Source organism: Salarias fasciatus, chromosome 7 (genome assembly GCF_902148845.1).
Source record: "Salarias fasciatus chromosome 7, fSalaFa1.1, whole genome shotgun sequence".
Classification (NCBI taxonomy): domain Eukaryota; kingdom Metazoa; phylum Chordata; class Actinopteri; order Blenniiformes; family Blenniidae; genus Salarias; species Salarias fasciatus.
Genome location: NC_043751.1, coordinates 2,717,734 through 2,740,808, shown reverse-complemented (window position 1 = coordinate 2,740,808; position 23,075 = coordinate 2,717,734). Strand labels below are relative to the sequence as shown.

The window sequence follows — 23,075 nt, the reverse complement described above, 5'->3', positions numbered from 1 at the left end:
TTGATTGCTTGATATTTGAGGGGACAGTAATACTAATCTTTAGCGAGAATGTGAATTCAGCAGGATTCCTGTCTTCCTTTCCCTAAACAGCTGGATCACATCAAAGCCTGAAAGGCCTCATGAATTCAGCGGACTGGGAGGAGTTTGGCTCGTACTGTGGAGGAATATTTAATCCTGGGTGGGTGTGGTCATCTTAAGGGTTTTTTTTTTTTTTTTTATTAAAGAACCAGCGCTGAGTGCAAGGTTTTAGAAGCTTCACTGACTGTGTTACCTTTCTGGTTTAGTCAGCAGCCATCAGAGCCAGAGCTTACTGCGACAGCAAAGTTTAGAAGGCCTAAAAATGCCCATGTCTTATAAATAAATCGGGAGCGTTTTCTTCTAGGAACTGGAGCTGGTCCACTGTCACTACGCTGCAGAAGACGTGAACGTGTTGGACACCAGAGGGACTACAGTATGAGACACTTGACGATGAGACACAATCCCAGGAACATGATAACACACAGACAGGAGAAGTGCAGCGACAGTGTGAGCAGGACGTCCCACAGCAGGCCGCCACCCCGCGGGGGAGGCAGCGGCACGCCGGGCGGAGGGGGTGGAGGGGGCGGAGGGGGAGCAGGAGTGGCAGGACGAAGCAGCGCCTGTTGGGGAACCTCGCAGTAGATCCCCGTCCAGCCCTGGTAGCACTGGCAGCTGAACTTGTGCTTCATGTCCAGGATGTCGTGGTTGTTGAGGTGCCCGCTGGCGTGGAAGCGAGGGCCCCTGGGCGCCGCGTTGTGGTGGATGTGGAAGAAACGTGGGTTGAGGTGAAGGTACGCGCCCGAGTCCAGACTCTTGCGGACGCACCGGCCATTCTTCTTGCACAGGGCTTTGCTGCACAGCTTGGCTGCCAAGGTGACGTTGATAACGTAATGGCCCAGGGGGCCGTCGATGTACTTCTTCACCGTCAGGCAGTTCCTCTGAAGAAGCAAGAGCAAAGTCTGAATCAAGCCGCGAACAACCAGTAACCGTATCCGAAAACACCATGACAGATGTTGACATGCTACTTTTTGACGTTTGAATGAACGCCAGCAGTGCTGACAGGAATATCCTGGGCATTAGAGCATGCTGTGGACCATCCCCACAAATCCAACCTCTCTAGAATGGGAGTTTCTTCCTGGAAGAAGTAACTGTTGTACGTATTTCAAGTTCCTGATGTATTGATGGTATCAATACAGAGCTTATCCAGCCGTATGTTCCCTTCCCATATGGCGACAGCCTGGTCGTTACTCTCCTCTTCAAATCACTGATCACACGATGGCTTCACCAAAAGCTTTAGTTTGTTTTGGGAGTCTTTGGTGTCATGGAGGACTTTATTCTGAAACTGGAGAGCAAAATGGAGACAGCAGCTTGTTTTGATCAGAAAGTGAATACAAATACCTTTCAAAATAATAGTTTTTCATGATTGCAAAAACACTAAAAACAAAAGAATCACATAATTATCAATACCTTAAACTCAAGGAGCAAAACACAGATTAGAACAGCAGAGGAGAGAAGAGACACCCGCTGGGGGGAGAAGAGACTCCGCAGACAGCAGAGACCGTTAACATCCCAACCTCACAGTGAAGAGCTCATCTGCAGAGGCTGCAGCAGGATCTGCGGATCCCGTATCGGCCTCTACAGCCACGCCGATGCTGCAGCTCCTTGACTGGAGACGCACGACACAAAACCACTCATGATCTTTCAAGATCAATGGAGCCAACAGCAACAACAACGACAACAACAACAACAACAAAATTATGGCAGTAGGACAAAATTTAAACCCAATTTAATAGATTGACTGTAAATCCGTTCAGAGGAGGCATACTTGAGTTGTTTTGGAATCCTAATTCAAATGGATTTGGATATATCATGGCTCACATCTGAAAAATATGTCTACCCTACAGATGAGGAGACTTCATCCCCACCAAAGAAGAGAAGCCATCTGAAAACACACACTGAGCCGACGGAGAAGGCAGAAGATGGACAGTGTGGCGTGAAGAGCAGGTCAGGAGGTCAAGAGGTCAGGAGGCCTCTCCATCACGTTCTGGCTGATTCCTTTATTTCTCCACGGAGTGAAGTTGATCATCCTCTTGTGTTGCAGGATGTCAGGCTTGTTCCAGATGGGTGTGAGTTTACACGGGATCAGGAAGACCTGGTTAGTTTTAGAAAGTCCCACCAAGCCATTAAAGAGGAGCTGATGTTACTGCTTTTAAACACCGATGGGATTTGATGGTGGAGCTGATAAGACGACCAGATCCTGACATCCTGCTGCTCTCCATCCAGCCATGGCTCGTCTGGACTGCTAGGTGTAAGAGTTTTTGAGATACTTTGCATTTTGCTGGCTCGGAAGTAATGATTGAAGTTGGGCAAGTCTAGTCCACCTCTGTCTTCAGTCCGTTGTAAATTCTTTAAACTGATACGTGATGGTTTATTTTTCCAGAGAAATGGCATCACTAAAGAAGTATATTAAAATAGTAACTGTACCATCGATACAAGTCCAAACATTACTGAGCATCCGAGGTGTGTTAATCACAACAACCATCAATCTCAGATTTTTTGCTATTATTTGTCTCGGAGCAGAGCTCAACAGAAATAATCAAAGAGCTGCCAGAACAGGTGACAAAAAATGAAGAGGTGAGGTCTGCACAAGCAAACAAAGAATAAATCACAGTTAGGGAGGTTATCTCAGAGGTCACAGATTAATTACTCTTTACAATTAAAGCAATGTCTACTTATTTGATCACATCAAACTGATGTCTTTAATTGTTTGTGTAATAAAACTTTATACAGTCTTTGGTTAAAAGAAATGACTCTTGATGTTTTTACATATTGAGCTTTTGTCAACTCAGCTTAGATGAACCAAGCTGCCCAGATATGACAAAAATTGGCTTTATAGAGAAAAGATGACAGGTATTACAGAAATGTCAAAATAAATGTAAAAAAAAAAAAAAAATCCATTTTCATTTTGGGATTATCTCTGTAAACTTTCAACTGAAATTCATTTGTATTGCCTCAATTTTTTATTTATTTATTTATTTATTTATTTATTTATTTATTCATTCATTCATTCATTCATTTTTGGTTCCCCAATGCTGAAGAGCAGAACCAGAGGGTCAGGCTCTTCAGCCCAGTGCAGATCCTGGTCAGACCCTGGTGCTGGTGGTTCCTCAGTGTTACTGATACTGAAAATGATGAACTTTAGCTGAGGTTCTACTAGAATGAGGCCAAACAGCCTTAAAGTGTTGGTGTTTCCATGTTGAGAGTAAAGTTCTTCCGGACATATCCACTTTTCAAAACTAACTACCGCCTCTTGCACATGTTTATAACCTGGGATAATCTCAGGGTTAAACGAGCAACCAAGTTTTCAAACTCACCACAGGTGTTTCAGAAGAAATGCTGCTCTGGGTCGGAGCTTCCACTGGAACGGTCGCACATTTACAGCAGCCGCACGTTGTTTTTAATGCCTGTGAACGTGTTTGCTCTCTGCAACCAGCGGATGGTGCGTTCAGGAGCATGGGAATGTTGTACACTACTGAAAATAACCGGGGTTACAATGGCTACACGTGAAGGATTTGTGTGGTGAAAAAATGACCCTTCGCAAAAAGTTCGAGGGACACGTCCCCCCGTCCCCCCGTCCCCCCCTCAACTGATGCTGATGGTTCAAACAACCAGCTCATTTGTAACCTCTCTAGTACTCTCTAGTACCACCTCTCTAGTAACCATGTGCTGTGCAGGTGAGTCCTACCTGCAGGAAGTTAAAATGCTTTGACTGTCTGTATGAGAAGGTTTTTCAGACAGGAAGTTGGTATTTTTGTGGACTTAGTTATAAATTAAGTGAAAGCATGTTGTCCAACAGAACTGCTATCCACCTTCAAGAAGTTTCATCTTTTGAATCCCTAGTTACCTGTGATCGAGAATATTCTGATGACCCCCACAGAACGACACCTGACGCTCCCAAAGCGGCGCTCTCCCCAATGGTGTGAACCAGGTCGCTCTGGAACACAGAGTCACAGGAACATGGAGCTGAGTTAAACACACTGTGGTGGGGAGTGTCTGAACCCGGCTGTGGAGGACAGATTGTGAAGCAGACCTCGAGGAAACCCCCTCTCTCTTCCAGTAGCTGACTGGGTTTAAAGAGGAGCCGCTCCAGGACGGAGGAGCTGAAGACTGACGGCAGGTTTCTGGCTTTCAGGAGAAATGTCTGGAAAGACTCTCCAGCTCCAGTGTATGGAGGTAAATTTGTGTCTTTATTTTTCAATCAAAAAAAAGTTGCTCCAATCGCAAAACTTCACTTCAATCAAAAAAAAGTTTTCAATCAAAGAAACAACATGTTCAAACCCAAAAAAAGAATTGGATACCCCAAAAAATTGCATATAAACACGTTTTTTTCTTTGATAAAATTTTTTTTTGTTTGTTTTGGTTGAAAATGCATTTTTTGATTGAAGTCCTATTTTTGGATTTGAGCCATATTATGGCTAGGAGATTTGTTTATTATTCAATCAAAGATATAACTTCAATCAAAAAAAATGTTTTCAATCAAAGCAAAAAAAAAAAAAATATTCGGAGTGTTTCGACGTTGTTTTGACATTCAAACACCTTTTTTTTGATCAAAGTGAAAAAAGTTTTGAAGTCTCTTTTTTGAAACCTCTTTTTTGAAGCCTCTTTTTTGAAGTCTCTTTTTTGAAGCCTGTTTTTTGATTGAATCATTTTGACACAAACGTCCCGCAGTGGGCGGAGCTTCTCCATTGGCATGTTTGAGTGACAGGTGTCCACACCAATGAGAATCTCTCCAGAAGAAGCTAGAAGCTGGAAGCTAGCTGCTGGTGTGTGCGGGGAAGTCCGTTTCTATATCGGGTCTACTGGAGCTCCGGCGCCGCATTGCTGCCTCCGACTCCGGCGATGGATCCACAAACTACTTGGCTCACGGCGTCAGCGCCTGCCCGTGTGAGCAGTTCCGACATTATAAATCTCTGGAAGCTCACGGACACTTCAGGAATGGCTGGGTGCCGGATCTGTCCGTGTTCTGCTCCATGTGAGCTGCTGGTCTGCAGCGTGCACCGGTGACCGGGACTGTGGATCTGCAGTCATTGTTCCTCTAATGTTGTTTTACTGATGTCGGACACATTTACCACACATTATGTGACAATGACGTGCTCCATTGATGTTAGCTGCCATGCATATCGTTCTTACTGTTGTTTTTTAATGTATCACTGTGTTGCTGTTGCTGAGTGTGTGAAATACAATAAATTCCAGAAAAAAGAAAATGTCTCACTTGTCATTTCAGTACTTTTCCCCATACTGAGCATTTCTCTTCACTAAATTATCAAGAAGTAATTACTAATGAGGAGCACAGTTAATTATCAGAACCAACAGTAGTTACTTATGTGCTAACAAAAACCAATAACTCAAAAAGACTCCAAGAGTGTCAATGATGAGCTTTATTACTGTATGTCAGAAACAAAAACATGCTCTTCCACAAATATTAAGAAAACAAACTTCAGGGCTTTTACTGGTCTAACTACGTACAGATATATTCCATCCGGTCTTCGCTCACTGTCCAGGTCACTACACTGCTGATGGGCGGTGGTTTGTCAGGGCACAGCACACATTTACAATCTTATCCAGCAGTGTGACTTCTTCACCTCCACATGGAAGAATCATGTGTCTGGGTTTGGTCCCTGACAAGATTCTATATTCCTGACGGGTATTTCCAGTGACTCTTTCAACATGAATCCTCAAATGTGCCATTTTCCTGGTTTCCTCCACATCTCTGGCTGCTGACTGACAGCAGCCTTTAATGCTGGGAGTTTGACCTCTGCACACATCACAACAACAACAACTCACAGAGGTCACAGTCAGTCTGAGTGGCATCCTGACTGGTGTGTGTGTGTGTGTGTGTGTGTGTGTGTCGTCTTCTGTGACCAGCTGACTGTTGTCTTCCTCAGCATCAGGTGTCACAGCCTCACTCTGGTTGTTTTGTCCAGGCTCCTCGGTCCCCTCCTCGGTCTGCAGCTCTCCAGTCTCTGCATCCCGGTGGACTCCCGTCTCTGGTGCTTGTGGTGACTCTTTCTGTAGCTGCTCCCATCAACGTCGCCTTGCAGAGCGCCTCATTGGTCAGTGTGACCGATGTGTGTCCAGATGTAGGGAAGGTGTCCAGTCTGGATCGGTCTCCATCAGTTCATAGGCTGGTTGACCTGCAGACACAGGTTAGGTTTAATTGAGAAAGCTAGTAAACACTGGATTCTTGCATGACATTGCACATAGTTACAAGGACTAAATACAGACAGGTGCAGATGGATTTGTTGTTGTGCTGATTGTCTCTCAGGCTGTAACATCATCTGACATATTTTGCTGCTGCTGAAGCTGCTGACTCTGTTCTCCTCCAGGATGTGTTGTAAATTTAATTTGATCAGTTATAGCAAACAAATCAATGACTGTATGTTTGTTTTCAAAAGGAGATCAGATCTGATGTGTTGTGTGTTGCGGTGTACCAGAGAGTGTGTGTTTATCTGTCTGTGAGGACAGAACTGACAAGACGTGTCCTCTTTCGGACAGCAGGTCTGACTGGATCTTTAAGGTCACTCCCTCCGTAACGTTTAAATTTAAGATGAAGAAATAAAATAAACCGTTTTAGCATGAAGTGATGATCCCATCTCTACTGCCCTCCTCCTCTGACCGGAGTTTATAAGTGAAGTTGGCTCGCAGCTGCTGAGGCTCACTGGCAGCTGCAAACTAGCTTCACCGCTAACGTAACTTCAGTCACAAAGAAACCGCATTTTCAGTAGCATCGCTTAAAAACTAATAAACTCACTTACTTGCCTTTATGAAAATGGCGAGAGCAAACAAGCATGTTGTCGGATATGGAGTCTAAAGTGACGCTCTTCTTTCATGTCGCTGCTGCGACCCCCGCCATCCGACGCCTCTTCCTCAGTCTGCTCTCCGTAACTTCTTTCCCACTTGGGAAACTGGAAAAAACGCAGACTGTCGTCTGTCCTGCTCCCATTCCATCGACGTGACCGATTGTGGTCGCCTTTCACGCAACAGGATCTTCTCGTTTTGAAGAAATACTGCTGCACTCAGAAACGTGGATCACAGAAAGTAGCTCGCAAGCAAGACCTGGTGGTTCAATCCCACAATGCAACAGCGTGACGACAGCTGCAAATAGAAACTGACTTCCCCGCACACACAAGCAGCTAGCTTCCAGCTTCTAGCTTCTTCTGGGGAGATTCTCATTGGTGTGGACACCTGTCACTCAAACATGCCCGACCAATGGAGAAGCTCCGCCCACTGTGGGACGTTTGTGTCAAAATGATTCAATCAAAAAACAGGCTCCAAAAAAGAGGCTTCAAAACTTTTTTCACTTTGACCGAAAAAAAAGGTGTTTGAATGTCAAAACAACGTCGAAACACTCCGAACATTTTTGTCTTGCTTTGATTGAAAATATTTTTTTTGATTGAAGTTACATCTTTGATTGAATAATAAAGAAACAAATGTCCTACCCATAATATGGCTCAAATCCAAAAATAGGACTTCAATCAAAAAATGTATTTTCAACCAAAAAAAACAAAAAACAAAATTCTATCAAAGAAAAAACGTGTTTATATGCAGTTTTTTTGGGGTATGCAATTCTTTTTTGGGGTTTGAACAAGTTTTTTCTTTGATTGAAAACTTTTTTTTTTTCAATTGAAGTGAAGTTTTTTCTGATTGAAAACATGTTTTGCGATTGGAGCAACTTTTTTTTTTTGATTGAAAAATAAAGACACAAATTTACCTCCATATTTGTGGTGACCCATGACCCCAATAAAAGGTTGAACTCTGATGGGCTGGAGGCCGTCACAGACATGAAATACAGTTATACACTGGCACAATCTGTTTTGTCTTTCTGTCACACTTTGGTGATGAAGGTTCGGCGCTTCACTCAAAAGGTTCCTGAACATTATTTTCTTCTACCAGGATGTCAAAAATAAAACCCAAAAACTTACCTCTGAGAGCACTGTAAAGGTGTAGGCATAGAACGGCCTGGAATAGACGAAGACGGGTAGTGTGCAGTCGGTTCGGGCAATGGATGCGATCCTCATGGCTTCCTTCACTCTGTAATGGACGAACTTGACAGTGTTGGGTGAGGACTTCAGCTCATAGTCCAGGTAGATGGAAGGATACAGGGCAGTGCTCTCTTTCCAAAGCCACATCAGATGGTCGTTTCGAACATGTTCCACGTTGGGGCATTCGCCGGTGTAGCGTTGTGGGTGCTGCTTGTAGCCGTAGTTATAGCAGTCTGGGAACAAGTAAAACCCCCACAGTCCATTTGGTCTGCGAGCTTCAGCCAGCGCCAAGGTCAGATTCATGAACGAGAGCCCGGCTCTCTCAAAACTCTCCTTTGCCTCCTTTTCCACTTTACTCTCCGGCCAGTTTGGGTGAAGTTTACGGATCTGTTCCTTAGACTTGTTGCGATAGATATCTTTGGAACCCCAGTTCCTCACCCACTGGGGTCTCCAGTTCTCCCAGTCAATGACTCCCAGACCGCGAAAGTCTTTATGAGGGATCAGCTTATCAATATCTGCCCGTGCCTTGTTCAGGTGTTTGGAGATGCTCTGATTTTGAGGGAGACCCCCGTTGATCGGTACTCCAGAATTGGAATAGAACGGGTAGTATCCCAGATGACGGTGGTAGAATATGGTGACATTTGGTCCACTTAGGGTTTCGTTGAGATTTGCTACGATATCAAAAATACTAAGGTCCAGGTCCACTTTAAACCTAAAGCGGCAGGACTCAGTCGGAGCATTCCAAACTACAACAAAAGGACGATGAGGGATCAGAGGCACCCGGGCCGGCTTCGTCTGGTCTCCCCTGACCTGGAACTTCATCCCAATGCCAATCCACAGGAGCAAAGACAGGAAACGGAGCCCCATCAGCACCATAGCCCACAAGACCTAGTGGTCCTACACAGGAAGAGCAGAGACAGTACATGTTTAGAAAATAATGAACACATTAGGAGCTTCAGTGAACAGGAATAATCAGGCAGACTTGGGACAGTGATGATCACTGAAGTGAAAGCACCAAATTCCACAGCAAAACAAAAAACAAAGCTTGTCTGTTCAAAGAGGAAGAGCAGCTGAGATCTGAAAGATGCTGCTGTGCAGGACAAAACGTTCATATTCTGGGTCTTCCAGGTTGGAGGCATCTCCAATTACAGTAAGCCTGGTTCACTGGACTTTTAGAAGACATTTCACAAAACATCTTCCAAGATGCCAACCCTGTCTCCACAAAATTACGTTCTGAGGAAACTAAACTGCATTCTCAAATACGTTTCAGAGGAACCTAGTTTGTCCCTTATTATGTTCGTCTTCAACATATCTTTTTTTTTATTTTTTCATTACGCTCGGTCTGAAACTGATTTTTTTCCTGCTTTTTCTTCATCGTGTTGGTGGGTAAAAATGAGCCTGTATATTCATCTGGGATGCATTTCACTCTTCTGAAAAGACATTATGTTTATTTACTCTTTTTTTAGTGATGTTTGAAGTTTCCATGCAGTCTTTTTCAACTTATTCTTGCCGTTAATTATATGCACGCACACCTAGCTCTCACATTGTGTAGTGACGAGGGCTGTTTAGGAGCTAATAATTACCTCCTGATGTATTTCTAACATACCTGTTTTGGGGTTGTTGTTTTTTAAGAGCAGCTCCAACAAGATCTGCCACCAGAGAAGACAGCTGGAGCTTCTCCCACGCTGCACTGCGGGTCTTGATCACCATGGAAACCAAGACGCGGTTCTGCGGTCATCTGAAAGTGATTACAACATTATCGTTCTTCACTGTTGTTTATTTCTGATAAAATAAACGTGTATTTCCCCTTACAGCGGTCTGCATGCTCCTCGTTACTTCCACCTTACGACCAATATGAAACGACCACATGGCTCATTTATGATCCAAATATTAATTCATGGTCCAAGTTATGACCAAGATCTATATTTTAAAATCAAGTATCTCCTATTGGTCACGTAAATATTATCACGGAGAATCACGGACTGAAAGAGTGTTTTTTTTTTTTTTAATTTAACAGATCGCGTTGCTCCGAGAAGTTTGAGCACAAATACAATTCTCTGCATTAAATAATGACTTCAGGTAGACTTTCAAAACATAACAAAATCACTAAAATAGTTTCTGAAACAGATCAGAAGCCACAATATGAAACATTTAAAAAAAAAGACTATCGAATGGAGAAGTCTCTATAATTTACACAATGCTTCTCTAGCAATAAATGCACATTTTTATCTTCATAGTTTCCACTCGGTTTATGGATGCGATCTGCAGTGTTTTTGTTTAAATGCGCAGTCTTTCTGTTTTGTCTTCTAAAATGCCGCCCCGCTGGTTGCCAGGCTGTTGCTATGGACTCTGAACTCTGACCCGGAAGTACGTCACGGACTGATTTTTTTTTAAACGGAGCGAGTTTTTGATCTTAAACTAATTATATTTGTCTACAAATACGCTTCTGTGCATTATATAACAAGTTCTGTTTAATTTTAAGAGTAATATTTATTTTGAATCAGATGTGTGTTTTCATCTTCATACATTTGCTGAAACAAGTTTGTTATAAATCAAGCAATCATTAAATCGATCACTCTGTCTGCAGTTATGTGTTATAACATTAAGATCAAACTTTTTAAACTGTTTTAATAGTATTCCAGTAGATTATGAAGAATTGACGTAACAACAACAAAGAAGAAAAGGGTGACAAATCGACTGATTTCTTTAAGATAGATAGAACTTTATTCATACCTTTGGTGGGACCTGATGATAAAAGTCGATCTAAAAGCAGCACAACACCAGCGTCACGTCTGCAGCTCCGTCTGGTGGATCTAGTGCAGCACATCTGTGTTGAGAGGTTCTCCTTCGTGCTGAAGTACGCCACCATGCTGCACATCAGTGGTGTGAAGGGAGCTAGAGCTTGCACTAATTATTCTGACAGAATACTCAAATATGCATGAATGAAGAGAACATCAACCAAAAAGAAGTTTTTGTGAGCCAATCACACACTAACCATGTTAACAGCTCATAACAGTCCATCCATCCTCAGTAACACCAGGCACCCTCTACATGAGACTCTGTCTGCTCAGAGGAGCCACAGATCAGACCGTCTCCTCTCAGTGCGCTGTAGGACGGAGCGCTTTAGGAGATCATTCATTCCTGTTGCCATTCGATTTTATAAAGAGCACTGTTAATGTAACATTATGTGCTGGGGTTTGTACACGGGATTCTTCTTTTTTTTCTGTTGTTTTTAAATGCTATTTTTTATTATTCTGTCCTGTTTTATGTGTTGCTACTGAATGACCCTTGAATTTCCCCATGTGGGGATTAATAAAAGTATCTATCTAAAAGTCCATTTTTCAGGATTGGGCTCCTTCTCCTCTGCACACACGCACGTGACGCTGGTGTTGTGCTGCTTTTAGATCGACTTTTATCGTCAGGTCCCACCAAAGGTATGAATAAAGTTCTATCTATCTTAAAGAAATCAGTCGATTTGTCACCCTTTTCTTCTTTGTTGTCGTTACGTCAATTCTTCATAATCTACTGGAATACTATTAAAACAGTTTAAAAAGTTTGATCTTAATGTTATAACACATAACTGCAGACAGAGTGATCGATTTAATGATTGCTTGATTTATAACAAACTTGTTTCAGCAAATGTATGAAGATGAAAACACACATCTGATTCAAAATAAATATTACTCTTAAAATTAAACAGAACTTGTTATATAATGCACAGAAGCGTATTTGTAGACAAATATAATTAGTTTAAGATCAAAAACTCGCTCCGTTTAAAAAAAAAAATCAGTCCGTGACGTACTTCCGGGTCAGAGTTCAGAGTCCATAGCAACAGCCTGGCAACCAGCGGGGCGGCATTTTAGAAGACAAAACAGACAGATTGCGCATTTAAACAAAAACACTGCAGATCGCATCCATAAACCGAGTGGAAACTATGAAGATAAAAATGTGCATTTATTGCTAGAGAAGCATTGTGTAAATTATAATTTAGAGACTTCTCCGTTCGATAGTCTTTTTTTTTAAATGTTTCATATTGTGGCTTCTGATCTGTTTCAGAAACTATTTTAGTGATTTTGTTATGTTTTGAAAGTCTGCCTGAAGTCATTATTTAATGCAGAGAATTGTATTTGTGCTCAAACTTCTCGGAGCAACGCGATCTGTTAAAAAAAAAAAAAAAAACACTCTTTCAGTCCGTGATTCTCCGTGATAATATTTACGTGACCAATAGGAGATACTTGATTTTAAAATATAGATCTTGGTCATAACTTGGACCATGAATTAATATTTGGATCATAAATGAGCCATGTGGTCGTTTCATATTGGTCGTAAGGTGGAAGTAACGAGGAGCATGCAGACCGCTGTAAGGGGAAATACACGTTTATTTTATCAGAAATAAACAACAGTGAAGAACGATAATGTTGTAATCACTTTCAGATGACCGCAGAACCGCGTCTTGGTTTCCATGGTGATCAAGACCCGCAGTGCAGCGTAGGAGAAGCTCCAGCTGTCTTCTCTGGTGGCAGATCTTGTTGGAGCTGCTCTTAAAAAACAACAACCCCAAAACAGGTATGTTAGAAATACATCAGGAGGTAATTATTAGCTCCTAAACAGCCCACTACACAATGTGAGAGCTAGGTGTGCGTGCATATAATTAACGGCAAGAATAAGTTGAAAAAGACTGCATGGAAACTTCAAACATCACTAAAAAAAGAGTAAATAAACATAATGTCTTTTCAGAAGAGTGAAATGCATCCCAGATGAATATACAGGCTCATTTTTACCCACCAACACGATGAAGAAAAAGCAGGAAAAAAATCAGTTTCAGACCGAGCGTAATGAAAAAATAAAAAAAAAAGATATGTTGAAGACGAACATAATAAGGGACAAACTAGGTTCCTCTGAAACGTATTTGAGAATGCAGTTTAGTTTCCTCAGAACGTAATTTTGTGGAGACAGGGTTGAAGATGCATGACCAAATGGAATTGAACTGGTTTAACTGAAACAATGTGGACAGACTCTCATTTTCTCAATTAATTTCAAATGCAGTTTACCAGCAAATTTTAGTTATTTCTGCTTTGTCTGAGATGGTAAAATCAATAATTGTTACAGGGCAGCGTGGGCGGGTGACAGGGGCAGCGGTGACCACGGAGGCAGTAGGCGGCGGGGGCGGCGGCGGCGGCGGGTGACAGGGGCAGCAGGCCGTGGACCGCAGAGGCGCTGGCCTTTGCAGCTGGAATAAAATCGGAGTCTTAAAACATCAGCGTTGTGAAGACGCCCCCCGCCACTTTAAATGGTTCGCGTTTCAGCATTTTGAGTCCCAGTGGAAACAATAAAAGAGAGCCGAGTGACAGGAAAGACACGCACAATAAGAGCACTGTAAGAGTATAGGGGTGAACACTGCACTGACAGCAGAAGGTTTTACTTTCACTGTTTACATTTATTGTTTGCACTTGAAAAGGAATACTTTTATTTCATTTTATTTGTGGAAATATTCATGCTCAAGGTCATTTTATAAATAGGTCAAATTATAAAACATTTCAAAATACACCTGTATTGATTTGAGACTGTTAAATTAAAAAAGTGTGTTTTTCCAGTCCTATTTTGTCTTTTTTAAAGGTAAAGAAAAAACCTGGTCTGGTCTCGTGATCATGAACCCATTCTGGTGTCTCGTCTCATCTGGTGAGCCGAGTGTCTCGTCACACCCCACAAACAAATATAAGTTTTCTGAAAAACAAGAAGAACTGTTAACACACAGAAATATGTTATTCTTGTCTCCTATTTTCTCTATGGATTTGTGACATTGTTGTGTGTCCTGCAAATGTTTACATAATAGTCTGAAACACACACACACACACACACACACACACACACACACACACACACACACACACACACAACCACCAATGCTGCCTCCGGGGCACCGTGGAGAATCTGACCAGAGCCTGGGCAGCAGGAACACTGTGGGCTGAGGCTGGCCCAGGAGACGCCGGTCGGAGCTGATGATCTTCAGCTGATGGTTTTCATGGCAGGAGAAGTTTCTGACGGCAGCGGTTGGGATGTGGATCAGTGAGTGTGGAGTGGGAGGAGGGGACGGTGGAAAAGGGGGGAGGATTGGACTCTGAAGTCCTAAACTGTCAGAACGCCATCAGAAAGTTTTTCCACTTCTGCAGCAGAGTACGCAGCCTCGCTTTCATAATAACCCATCCAGCTGAACGGTCCAAGACAAGCAGAGTGTGGTGAAGCCATTCAGGCTGCCTGCAGACCACCAAAAGCCAGGAGCCTCTGGAACCCACACCACAAGAAAGACCCCCCAAAACTCAGAGTCTGGGTCCAAACTGACAGAGGAGACTCTGCTGGGTGTTTGGAATCAGACAGACTCCACTAAATTGAGTCCAGATGAGACGAGGTCGATCACCACCGTTAGCTAACCCTCATGTTTCCAGCTACGCTGGGAGACTTCAGTGTCAACTGGTCCATCGCTTTCCTCCAGAGCGAAATGTCACCAATATCTCAGAATGAAAGTTTCCTTCCTTTGGTTTGTTACACGTTAAAGAAAATGTAGCGTCGTGGCCTCATCGATATGTTCTTTAAAGTGTTTCTGTGTGAGGTTGACAAACCCTGCTGAGGAGTGACGCTGAGTGCTGGGGACGTGAAAAGAAGTTCCTGTGACTTTCTACATGCTCAGATGTTCTTTTGAAAAGATAGAACAATCAAACCAGCACTGAGGGTTTTCCAAGATGGCGGCGTGAAGATAAGTCAGGCTCGGGAGTGCTGACACGGAATTCACTAACTTTTCACTTAACCCTGCAAAAAACTGCAGCTCCATTTCCTCGGTGAGTTACTTCTTAAAGGAATACTTCACCCAAAAAACGATTTGGCCTCATTTTCTACTCACCCTCATGCTGAGCAAAACTCTGGAGCACTTTTTTGATGTCTGAAATGCAGCTGGAGATCTGGGGTTATTTTTGTTGTCAACAAACTTCCATATAACAGGGACCAATAGAGCCCGAAAGAAAAAGGTCCGTAAGGTCCACAAAACATGCCTATTTTCCTTCATACTGCTCGTCCGCTGTAATCCAAGTGTCCTGAGCGGGTAACGTCCATAATTAATTCGAAACGAGGTCATTTAGTACATTTTTCGAGAGTAAACAGTGCTATATCGTACTTCCGCAGTGCACGTCTGCGCGCGCAGCCTGAACTGAACTACAGAAGCCGCGGCAGACCAAGACAGACGCTTGGCGCTTTCAGGGACTACTGTGCTAAATTGCAAGCGTAGAAGAAGTTCCGCTGTTTACACTCTGTGACTGAGCTGTGGACACATGGACACATGGACACATGACTCAACAGATCAGAGACTCTCAAACAGTGGTGAAGTGGAGGCAGTGAGAGAGCAGAGGGGGACAGCTCAGGCTCCCACAGCTCCAGTGGTCACACAACCTGAGAGGGACATGGACACATTCAGTCTGTAATCATCACAAATCAAGTATGATTTCATAAATCATAAAAAATTATAAACTCACCATACTAGAGGAAACTCAACAGCCAAACTTTGGTGCAGTGAAGGCAAATAGAGAGCAAGTCCTCCAACATGGACGGAGGAGGAACAACTCCTCAAACTCTCACACATCAAGCGGTCAACCTATGAGAGACATGGACACATTATTAATTCTGAAAAATGACAAAAATGTTTTCCTCTGTGCTGCACCTAGAGTTGAAAACTTTTGGGATGTGGGTTTTCTTTTAAAACTTTTTAAAATTATAATAATTATAAAGTATGAATCTATATTACATTAAAAACACATAACATACCAAATTCTAACAGTGGTCCCAAATGGAAGAACAAGCCCAAATGTACTTTAGAACAGAGGGAGAACGACTCCTCAAATCCATCATTACAACCTGTAATGGAGAATAATTGATCATTTAGTTTACATGATCACACCATTAAGGATCAGCACATCAGCACAATAACACTTCTGGAAAAGCATCATTAAAATAACAAAAAATCACTACGTCCATAATGTGTGTTATATGATAACAATCATATGAAATATTTCTCACCTTATCAGTGTAACAGCTTTTTAAGCAGCTCACTCTTCTCTGCAGGTCTTCTGTCACAGAGTCAGAGTCCAGGGCCATGAGGACGTCTTCCTCTGTGGCCGTCAGCAGAAATGCCTCCAGTTAATCGGATGAAAGAGAGCTTCGGAGTCGGTTTTTGATGAACTTCAAAATCGTAAATGTGCGCTCACGGCGCTCACAAGCCACCTGCCGCGTCACGTTAGCGAGCTGCGGCCCATGCCGTGAGGCCCCGCCCACCCTGGTTTGTGTTGTGATTGACAGCTGTCAGGGCCTATCTGGGCCTGTCAATGACGAACATAGACCAATAATATGTGTCCATGCTCATTCTACACCGCTAGCCCCCTGTAGCCAATTGGCTGGTCTAATTTAGAGATTTAGAGAGAGGGAAAAAAAATCATCGCGGCCCGGACCGGCCCACTTTGGGTAAACGGCCCACCGGGACGGTGCCGGGTATGCCAGATGGCCAGTCCACCCCTGTTAGTGATCCTCTGCTGAACATGTTTAATGATTCCCTTGTCAAAGCTGTGTTACCACAGTCACTGCGCGAGGCAAATATCTCCTTGATTTTAAAAAAAAGGAAAGACCCCTGAATGTGCATCTTATAGACCTATTTCACTATTAAATGTAGACATGAAGATCCTGTCAAAGGTATTAGCAATTAGATTGGAAAAAGTTTTATCCCTCCTAATTAACGAAGATCAGACTGGATTTATTAAAGGTCGTCATTCTTACAATAACATGCTACTCAATACAATCCAGTACTTCCAGTGCCATTCTAAAAGCGGTCTTGTGCTTTCTCTGGATGCCGAGAAGGCATTTGATTGCACTGAATGGCCGTATCTGTTTTACACGTTAGGAAAGTTTGGTCAGGGGGAAGCCTTTACAAACTGGGTTAGAATTTCATATACAAACCCCCTTTCTGCCGTGCTCACAAATGGATTACGGTCCCCTTAATTTGCTATTTTTAGAGGAACATGGCAAGGCTGTCCCCTGTCGCCGCTGCTTTTCGCTCTTGCAATAGAACCCTTGGCAGAGGCCATCAGGACTAATACCTGTATCTGTCACGGGAGCAGGGTGAAGGACCCAGGCGCAGGCAGCCAGGCGGGGTACAAAAAGTTTATTGTCCAAAATAAGGGAATCCAGAACTCAAGGAAAACCGGGAACAAAACAGCAAACGGAGCGGAGGTGCAGGCAGGGACATGGAGGCACACAGACAGACCCACAAGGAGCCGACAGGACGCACCTGGAGCACGGGACTTAAATACAGGGCAGGGCAGGTGAGGCACATCAGGGAGTAACGAGGCGGGAGAACATGAGGGCAGACAAACAGAACAGGACCCCAGCGCCTTCACGAGGTCGCAGGGGCACAGGGCGTGACAGTATCAGTATCTTACAATTGCAAACAGGGAAAATAAGATCACATTGTATGCGGACAATGTATTGATTGTGGTAACTAACCCAGAGCCCTCCCTTCCTTGCCTTATCAAAACAATTAATGCCTTTGGCAGTTTTTCGGGCTACAAGATACATTTTACCAAGTCTGAGGTCATGCCTCTGGGCCCTTTGAGCCCTCCACAGGCTCCAACAACCTCGTTCCCATTCATGTGGTCTCTGGAAGGTTTTATTTATTTGGGAATACATATAACACCTAAATTTGAGCAAATGTATAAAGCAAACTTCCCTCCTTTATTTGACAGCATTCGACTTCACCTGGAGAGATGGAACACTCTTCCAATTTCCTGGATGGGTTGAATTGCATTACTAAAGATGAATGTTCTCCATAGAATTCTCTATCCATTGCAAATGATACCAGTTATGTTATCTCGCTAGACAATTAAGCAATTAAACACCTGGTTCAGCTCTTTTATATGGTTGAAAAGAAAGGCACGTCTTAAGATAGCCATGCTATGTCATCCCTCATTGGAAGGAGGTCTAGACCTTCCAGATATTAAAACATACCAACTTAGTACACACTTGCGCGTCATAACAGATTGGGTCCAGAACAGTCCTACGTCATTGTGGATGGATATAGAAAGTTCTATGGCTAAGTGTCCATTAGCAACTTCATTGTTTCTTCGAAAGACTAGATTCTTTAAGCTTGCCTGTCCCAATCCTATTACTGTTATTACAGTTACGGTGTGGCGTATGCTAAGAAAGTTGGAAGGACGATCTAATACGACTTCTACATTTACACCAATATGTTGTAACCCGGAGTTTTTTCCCGGTGTGGCAAATAACAGATTTCTAAACTGGGCGCGAAAAGGATTATCCACAATGAAGGACTTTTATGAGAGACCTACTCTTATGTCTTTTAATCAGCTAATTCAGAAATATGATATTCCAAGGAAGGATTTTTTTCAATATCTTCAAGTAAGGGATTTTATTCGGAGGGATACCTCAGACTTGGTACTGCAGGATATAACAGATATAGAGAAGCACATCTTCTTGAATAAATCTGACGGCTCCATTCGATTATTTTACAATATTATTAAATCATACTCTGCTGTTAATACATTGCACTTGAAGGAACTGTGGGAAAAGGAGCTGAAATGTGCCATTACTGGTCTTGATTGGGAAGATGTTTGGCGCAATGTGAAAACATTGTGTGTTTGTAATAGAGTTAAAGCAACTCAACTTATGATTCTACACAGGAAACACGTTTCCCCTCATCTACGCCACAAATTCAAGCCAGATTCCTCCCCACTGTGCCTCAAGATTGGTACTCTCACACATTGCTTGTGGTCTTGTTCAAAGGTGCAATGTTTTTGGCAAATGATTGGCCAGGAAATTGATAAAATATTCTCTTTGAAGCTGAATTGTGATCCTCTATTTCTGTTGCTTGGGTTATCCGATCCTGTTGTTGTAAGAAAATGTATAGAATGCTTTTGAGCCAGAAAATGTCTACTGGTAAACTGGATATCAGATAATATTCCCTCAAGAACACAATGGCATAAGACTGTTTTGAGTTATGTCTCCCTTGATTATCTGACTCGTAGATTGTGTCATAAAGACTGTTTTTCTAAAGACTTGGGAACCTTTTCTAACTTCCATGGGACAGGACATTTCAGCCGTAATTAAAAGGGCACTTATTCACCCCGGCCACATTTCTGGCTCAATCTTCACAAATTATAGCTCAAAACGTAGGAATTTTTCTTGTGACACATAAAATTCAGTCACTTTGTCTGTATCTCGAACAGTTCTCTCTCCAGCTGCATAAAAAACTGCTGATTCACTGTCATGGCTGGTGACTGCAGCTCGTTTCCATAGCAACAGCGGCGCAGCTGGCTGCTCTCAGCTCACAGCAGGAGTATGGAGGAGCTACACACACACACACACACACACACACACACACACACACACACACACACACAGACTCGGCAGCAGGTTGCAGGCACAAAGCCACAATTTCCGTGGGAATTGTCTAGTTACTTATTACTTCTGTAAATAGTAATGAGATTACTAGTTACTGCGCTTGAAAAGTAATTTCACTGCTTATTCTTTAGCCTTTCTGAACTGACTGTGCAGACATTTGGACAAACATCCTGGTGGTGTCTTCACTTCCACCACCCTCACACTGTTTGCACCTCAAAACTTTGCAGCCGCCACAAAGATGTGAGTCTGTGTCTGGCTGTAGTGTTTGTGTGTCTGGCTGTAGTGTTTGTGTGTCTGGCTGTAGTGTTTGTGTGTCTGGCTGTAGTGTTTCTGTGTCTGGCTGTAGTGTTTGTGTGTCTGGCTGTAGTGTTTGTGTGTCTGGCTGTAGTGTTTGTGTGTCTGGCTGTAGTGTTACTGTGTCTTCTTCAAGACAAAATGCCGTCACTGAGGTCCAGACAACAGTTGGTGCTCTGACAAGCCTGTAGTGCCGTGTTGCTGCGATGCTTTTTTCTTTTTTTTTCCTGCGATGCTTTGATGGACATTTCACTTCCAGGCAGCCTTTTCCACAACAGGACCGGTAAATGAGCCCAACCGGGTCTGAACCGGGTCCAGCTGGTCTCGGTACGTCCGTCGCCTTTCTGTTTCAGTCCATTTTTCCTTGTGTTTAACTCTGTCTGTGCCGTTGCAGACATTATGGATGATAACACATTCCTCATATCAACGACTCTGCAGACTTAGCTGCGTCTCAGCAGGTTTATTGATACTTAGAACGATGAAACTAAAAAGGGCAGGAAACAATACAATTATAAAATAATTAGTTATAATACAATATAACTAAAACACTGACCGGCGATGCAACCTCAACATATAAAGACATTGTGATCTTTGGGACGGCACAAACAGAGAGCTGACATCGTCTGGTTCCCGAGCTGTTGAACAGTCACTTCCGCTAAACACACATAAAGACCAGGATTGTCCACTAGAGGACACCAAAAACACATGAAATGTTGCCAAAACAAACAAGGGAAAAATTTTACATTTGATTAACATTTTATGCAGCACAGAACACTGTCTGTCGCAGAACGGTACGTGGTAAACACTGTAAACGTGAGCACGCTGTCTCGTATTGCCCACAACGCATTGCAAGATTGCGTGTCCTTTCGAGCCCTATCAGTTTTATCTTTCTGTCTTGTTTCATGGTTTGGAAACAGGTCCTTAAAAAACCAAAACTCTTAGCAAATGGTGAAATGTTCGAGGAAGCTGATTGGGGAGTCTCAGCTTCACCCAGAAGCCCTGAACACCAGACAGCTGCAGAGGAGACGACTCCACCCTCTGCACGCTGAGGTCCAGCTGCTACCATCAGGCCAGAGCTTCATGGTACCAAACGGCCAAACAAATGGTGTAAACAAGTCTGAGAAACTGCAGCATAACTAACGTATTTATTCCTTGTACTGGTTCTCTCATCTTGCTTTATGAATGGCACGTCGTTATCATTTGACTTGGTTCTGACATATTTTTCGGTCTTCTTTCATCTGCTGATTTTTCTCCTTATCCTGCTTCATGTGTTGGAGCCTTCCTGTTCTGTTCTTTTAGTCTAAGCACTGTCGCCACTTTGTCTTAAATGGTAATTGGTCTACACTTATATAGTGCTTTTTACCCTGCACTGACAGAGCCCAAAGCGCTTTACACTGCAATATCACATTCACCCATTCACACTCTCATTCACTCACCAGTGGAGGCCGCTGCCATGCAAGGCGCTCAGTCCATCCACTGGGGGCGATGTAGTGTTCAGTGTCTTGCCCAAGGACACTTCGTCATGCAGACAGGGGGAGACAGGAATTGAACTAACAACCTTCCGATTGAGAGACTGCTCTCCCCACTGAACCACAGCCGCCCTACAGAGAATCTTGTGTTGTGTTGTTCTGTGTGTTTACAATGAGAACTCGCTCACTGTAAACCAGAGGTGGGTGTGTAACGACAAGTAACGAGCGTTACAAGTAGTTAAATTACTTTTGATGGGAACGAGTAGTGTAACGGCACTACTCCTCCTAGATTGGTAGTTAAACTAGCGTTACAAATGAAACGCTACGATCGTTACTTTTACAATGACTGCAAATAGAGCAGCCAAAATATTTAAGCGGAGTTTTTTTTATTACCACCAGTAGATGAAACGGTGGCCATAAGAGCAACTACTCGCTATCTCTTCCGGGTCAGGGCTGATGGAACTGTGAACGTAAAATTGGTTGCCTTATATAAATCTGTGCCCCACTGACAACACTGCACTCCCTCCTACTGTAAATGCCCCTTTTAAAGGAACACTCCAAAGATTAGGGACCCGCGCCCTTTCCCTATCATTGACAAAGTTAGACAAGCTCATAAATCCCCGTGTCTCTGGCTCCCAGCTGTTAGCATCGTAGTAGCTTAGCTTGAAGCTTAGCTGGAAGTCAATCAGAGCCGGACTACGCAAATGGACAAAATCCTCCTTCCAGTGGTCCAGGGGACGGCGTATTAGCACGTGAAGTAAATCCCAATGGCTATAAAACATTTTAAAAGACGTGTTTTCTTTTCAATCCATTAAAAAAAACGTTTTGATACACACAGATCTGCGCATGGCGGCGCTCCGCGGAAGGATATACCGGAGCACAGCTCCGCAGAGCACTATGCAGTAACGAGGAGTGTAACTTCGTTACTATTTCCATGGAGTAATCAAGTAGTGTAAGGCACTACTTTTTTCTAAAGTAACTAGTAACAGGTAACTCTTTACTTTTTTGAGTAACGGACCCCAACTCTGCTGTAAACCGGATTTACCGAAGGCTACAATAACTATTCTGAATCTGAATCTGAATCAAAATACAAACGATTTCAACATAAAATCTGTGGGTCTTTTGCCTCAACATTCTTTTTTTTTAATTTATTATTCTGCTAGCACAATACATGAAAAAAAACACCATCTAATCATTCTACTTCGTAAGTGCTTAGCCCGCCTACGGGCTTCGCTAGTGGCACACCTCCAATCTCTGTCCAATCCACTGAGACTATACAAAGCTCGACGCACCAATCCCCCGCACGCGATGGCGCAGCGCCACGCCCCACACCGAGGGTACATAACCTCGGATGGCGCTAAAGCAAACCCTTCTTCTTTCTCAGCATCTCCATGAGACTGAGAAGCCTCTTTTCTCCGGATCAAGATTCGACTAGAATGGATTCGCCGGCCCGGGACCAGTCGCCATCGGGCGTCAGGCCGTTCGCCTCCGGAGCCGGTGCAGCGTGATTTTGCACTCGGGCTGGCAACCCAGTCACGGGCTCGGTCCCAGACTGCGGTGCTATGTCCCGCCGTGCCGTCGTTTCAAGCTCACGTGCAGCGGGACTGGGGTACGCCACTTGCCGCCAAGGGTACGGTGAAGGGCTACCGAGAGTATTCTTGTGTGGAGGGCTGGCCGCCGTTCTCCGGAGTGCCTGCCATTGAGGACTCCGTTCGGCTGTGCCTCCTCCCCCGATCCTCCGCCTGGCCCGGCGGAAAGCCCGTGCTGCCGTCGGAAAGGGACAGGCGCATGGCGAGCTTCC

The 23,075-nt window shown here is 43.6% G+C and overlaps 1 protein-coding gene across 1 annotated transcript; it reads right to left on the bottom strand.

Annotated features, from left to right (window-relative positions):
* Positions 1-429: 429 nt before the first annotated feature.
* On the bottom strand, positions 430-8,936 carry hyal6 (hyaluronoglucosaminidase 6). The gene is made up of 3 exons (XM_030096430.1): positions 8,001-8,936; positions 3,923-4,012; positions 430-956 (listed from the first exon to the last, which is right to left on the bottom strand). The coding sequence occupies exons 1-3, from the start codon at positions 8,934-8,936 to the stop codon at positions 447-449; spliced, it is 1,536 nt and encodes a 511-aa protein (XP_029952290.1). The 3' UTR covers positions 430-446.
* Between the last annotated feature and the right edge of the window lie 14,139 nt (positions 8,937-23,075).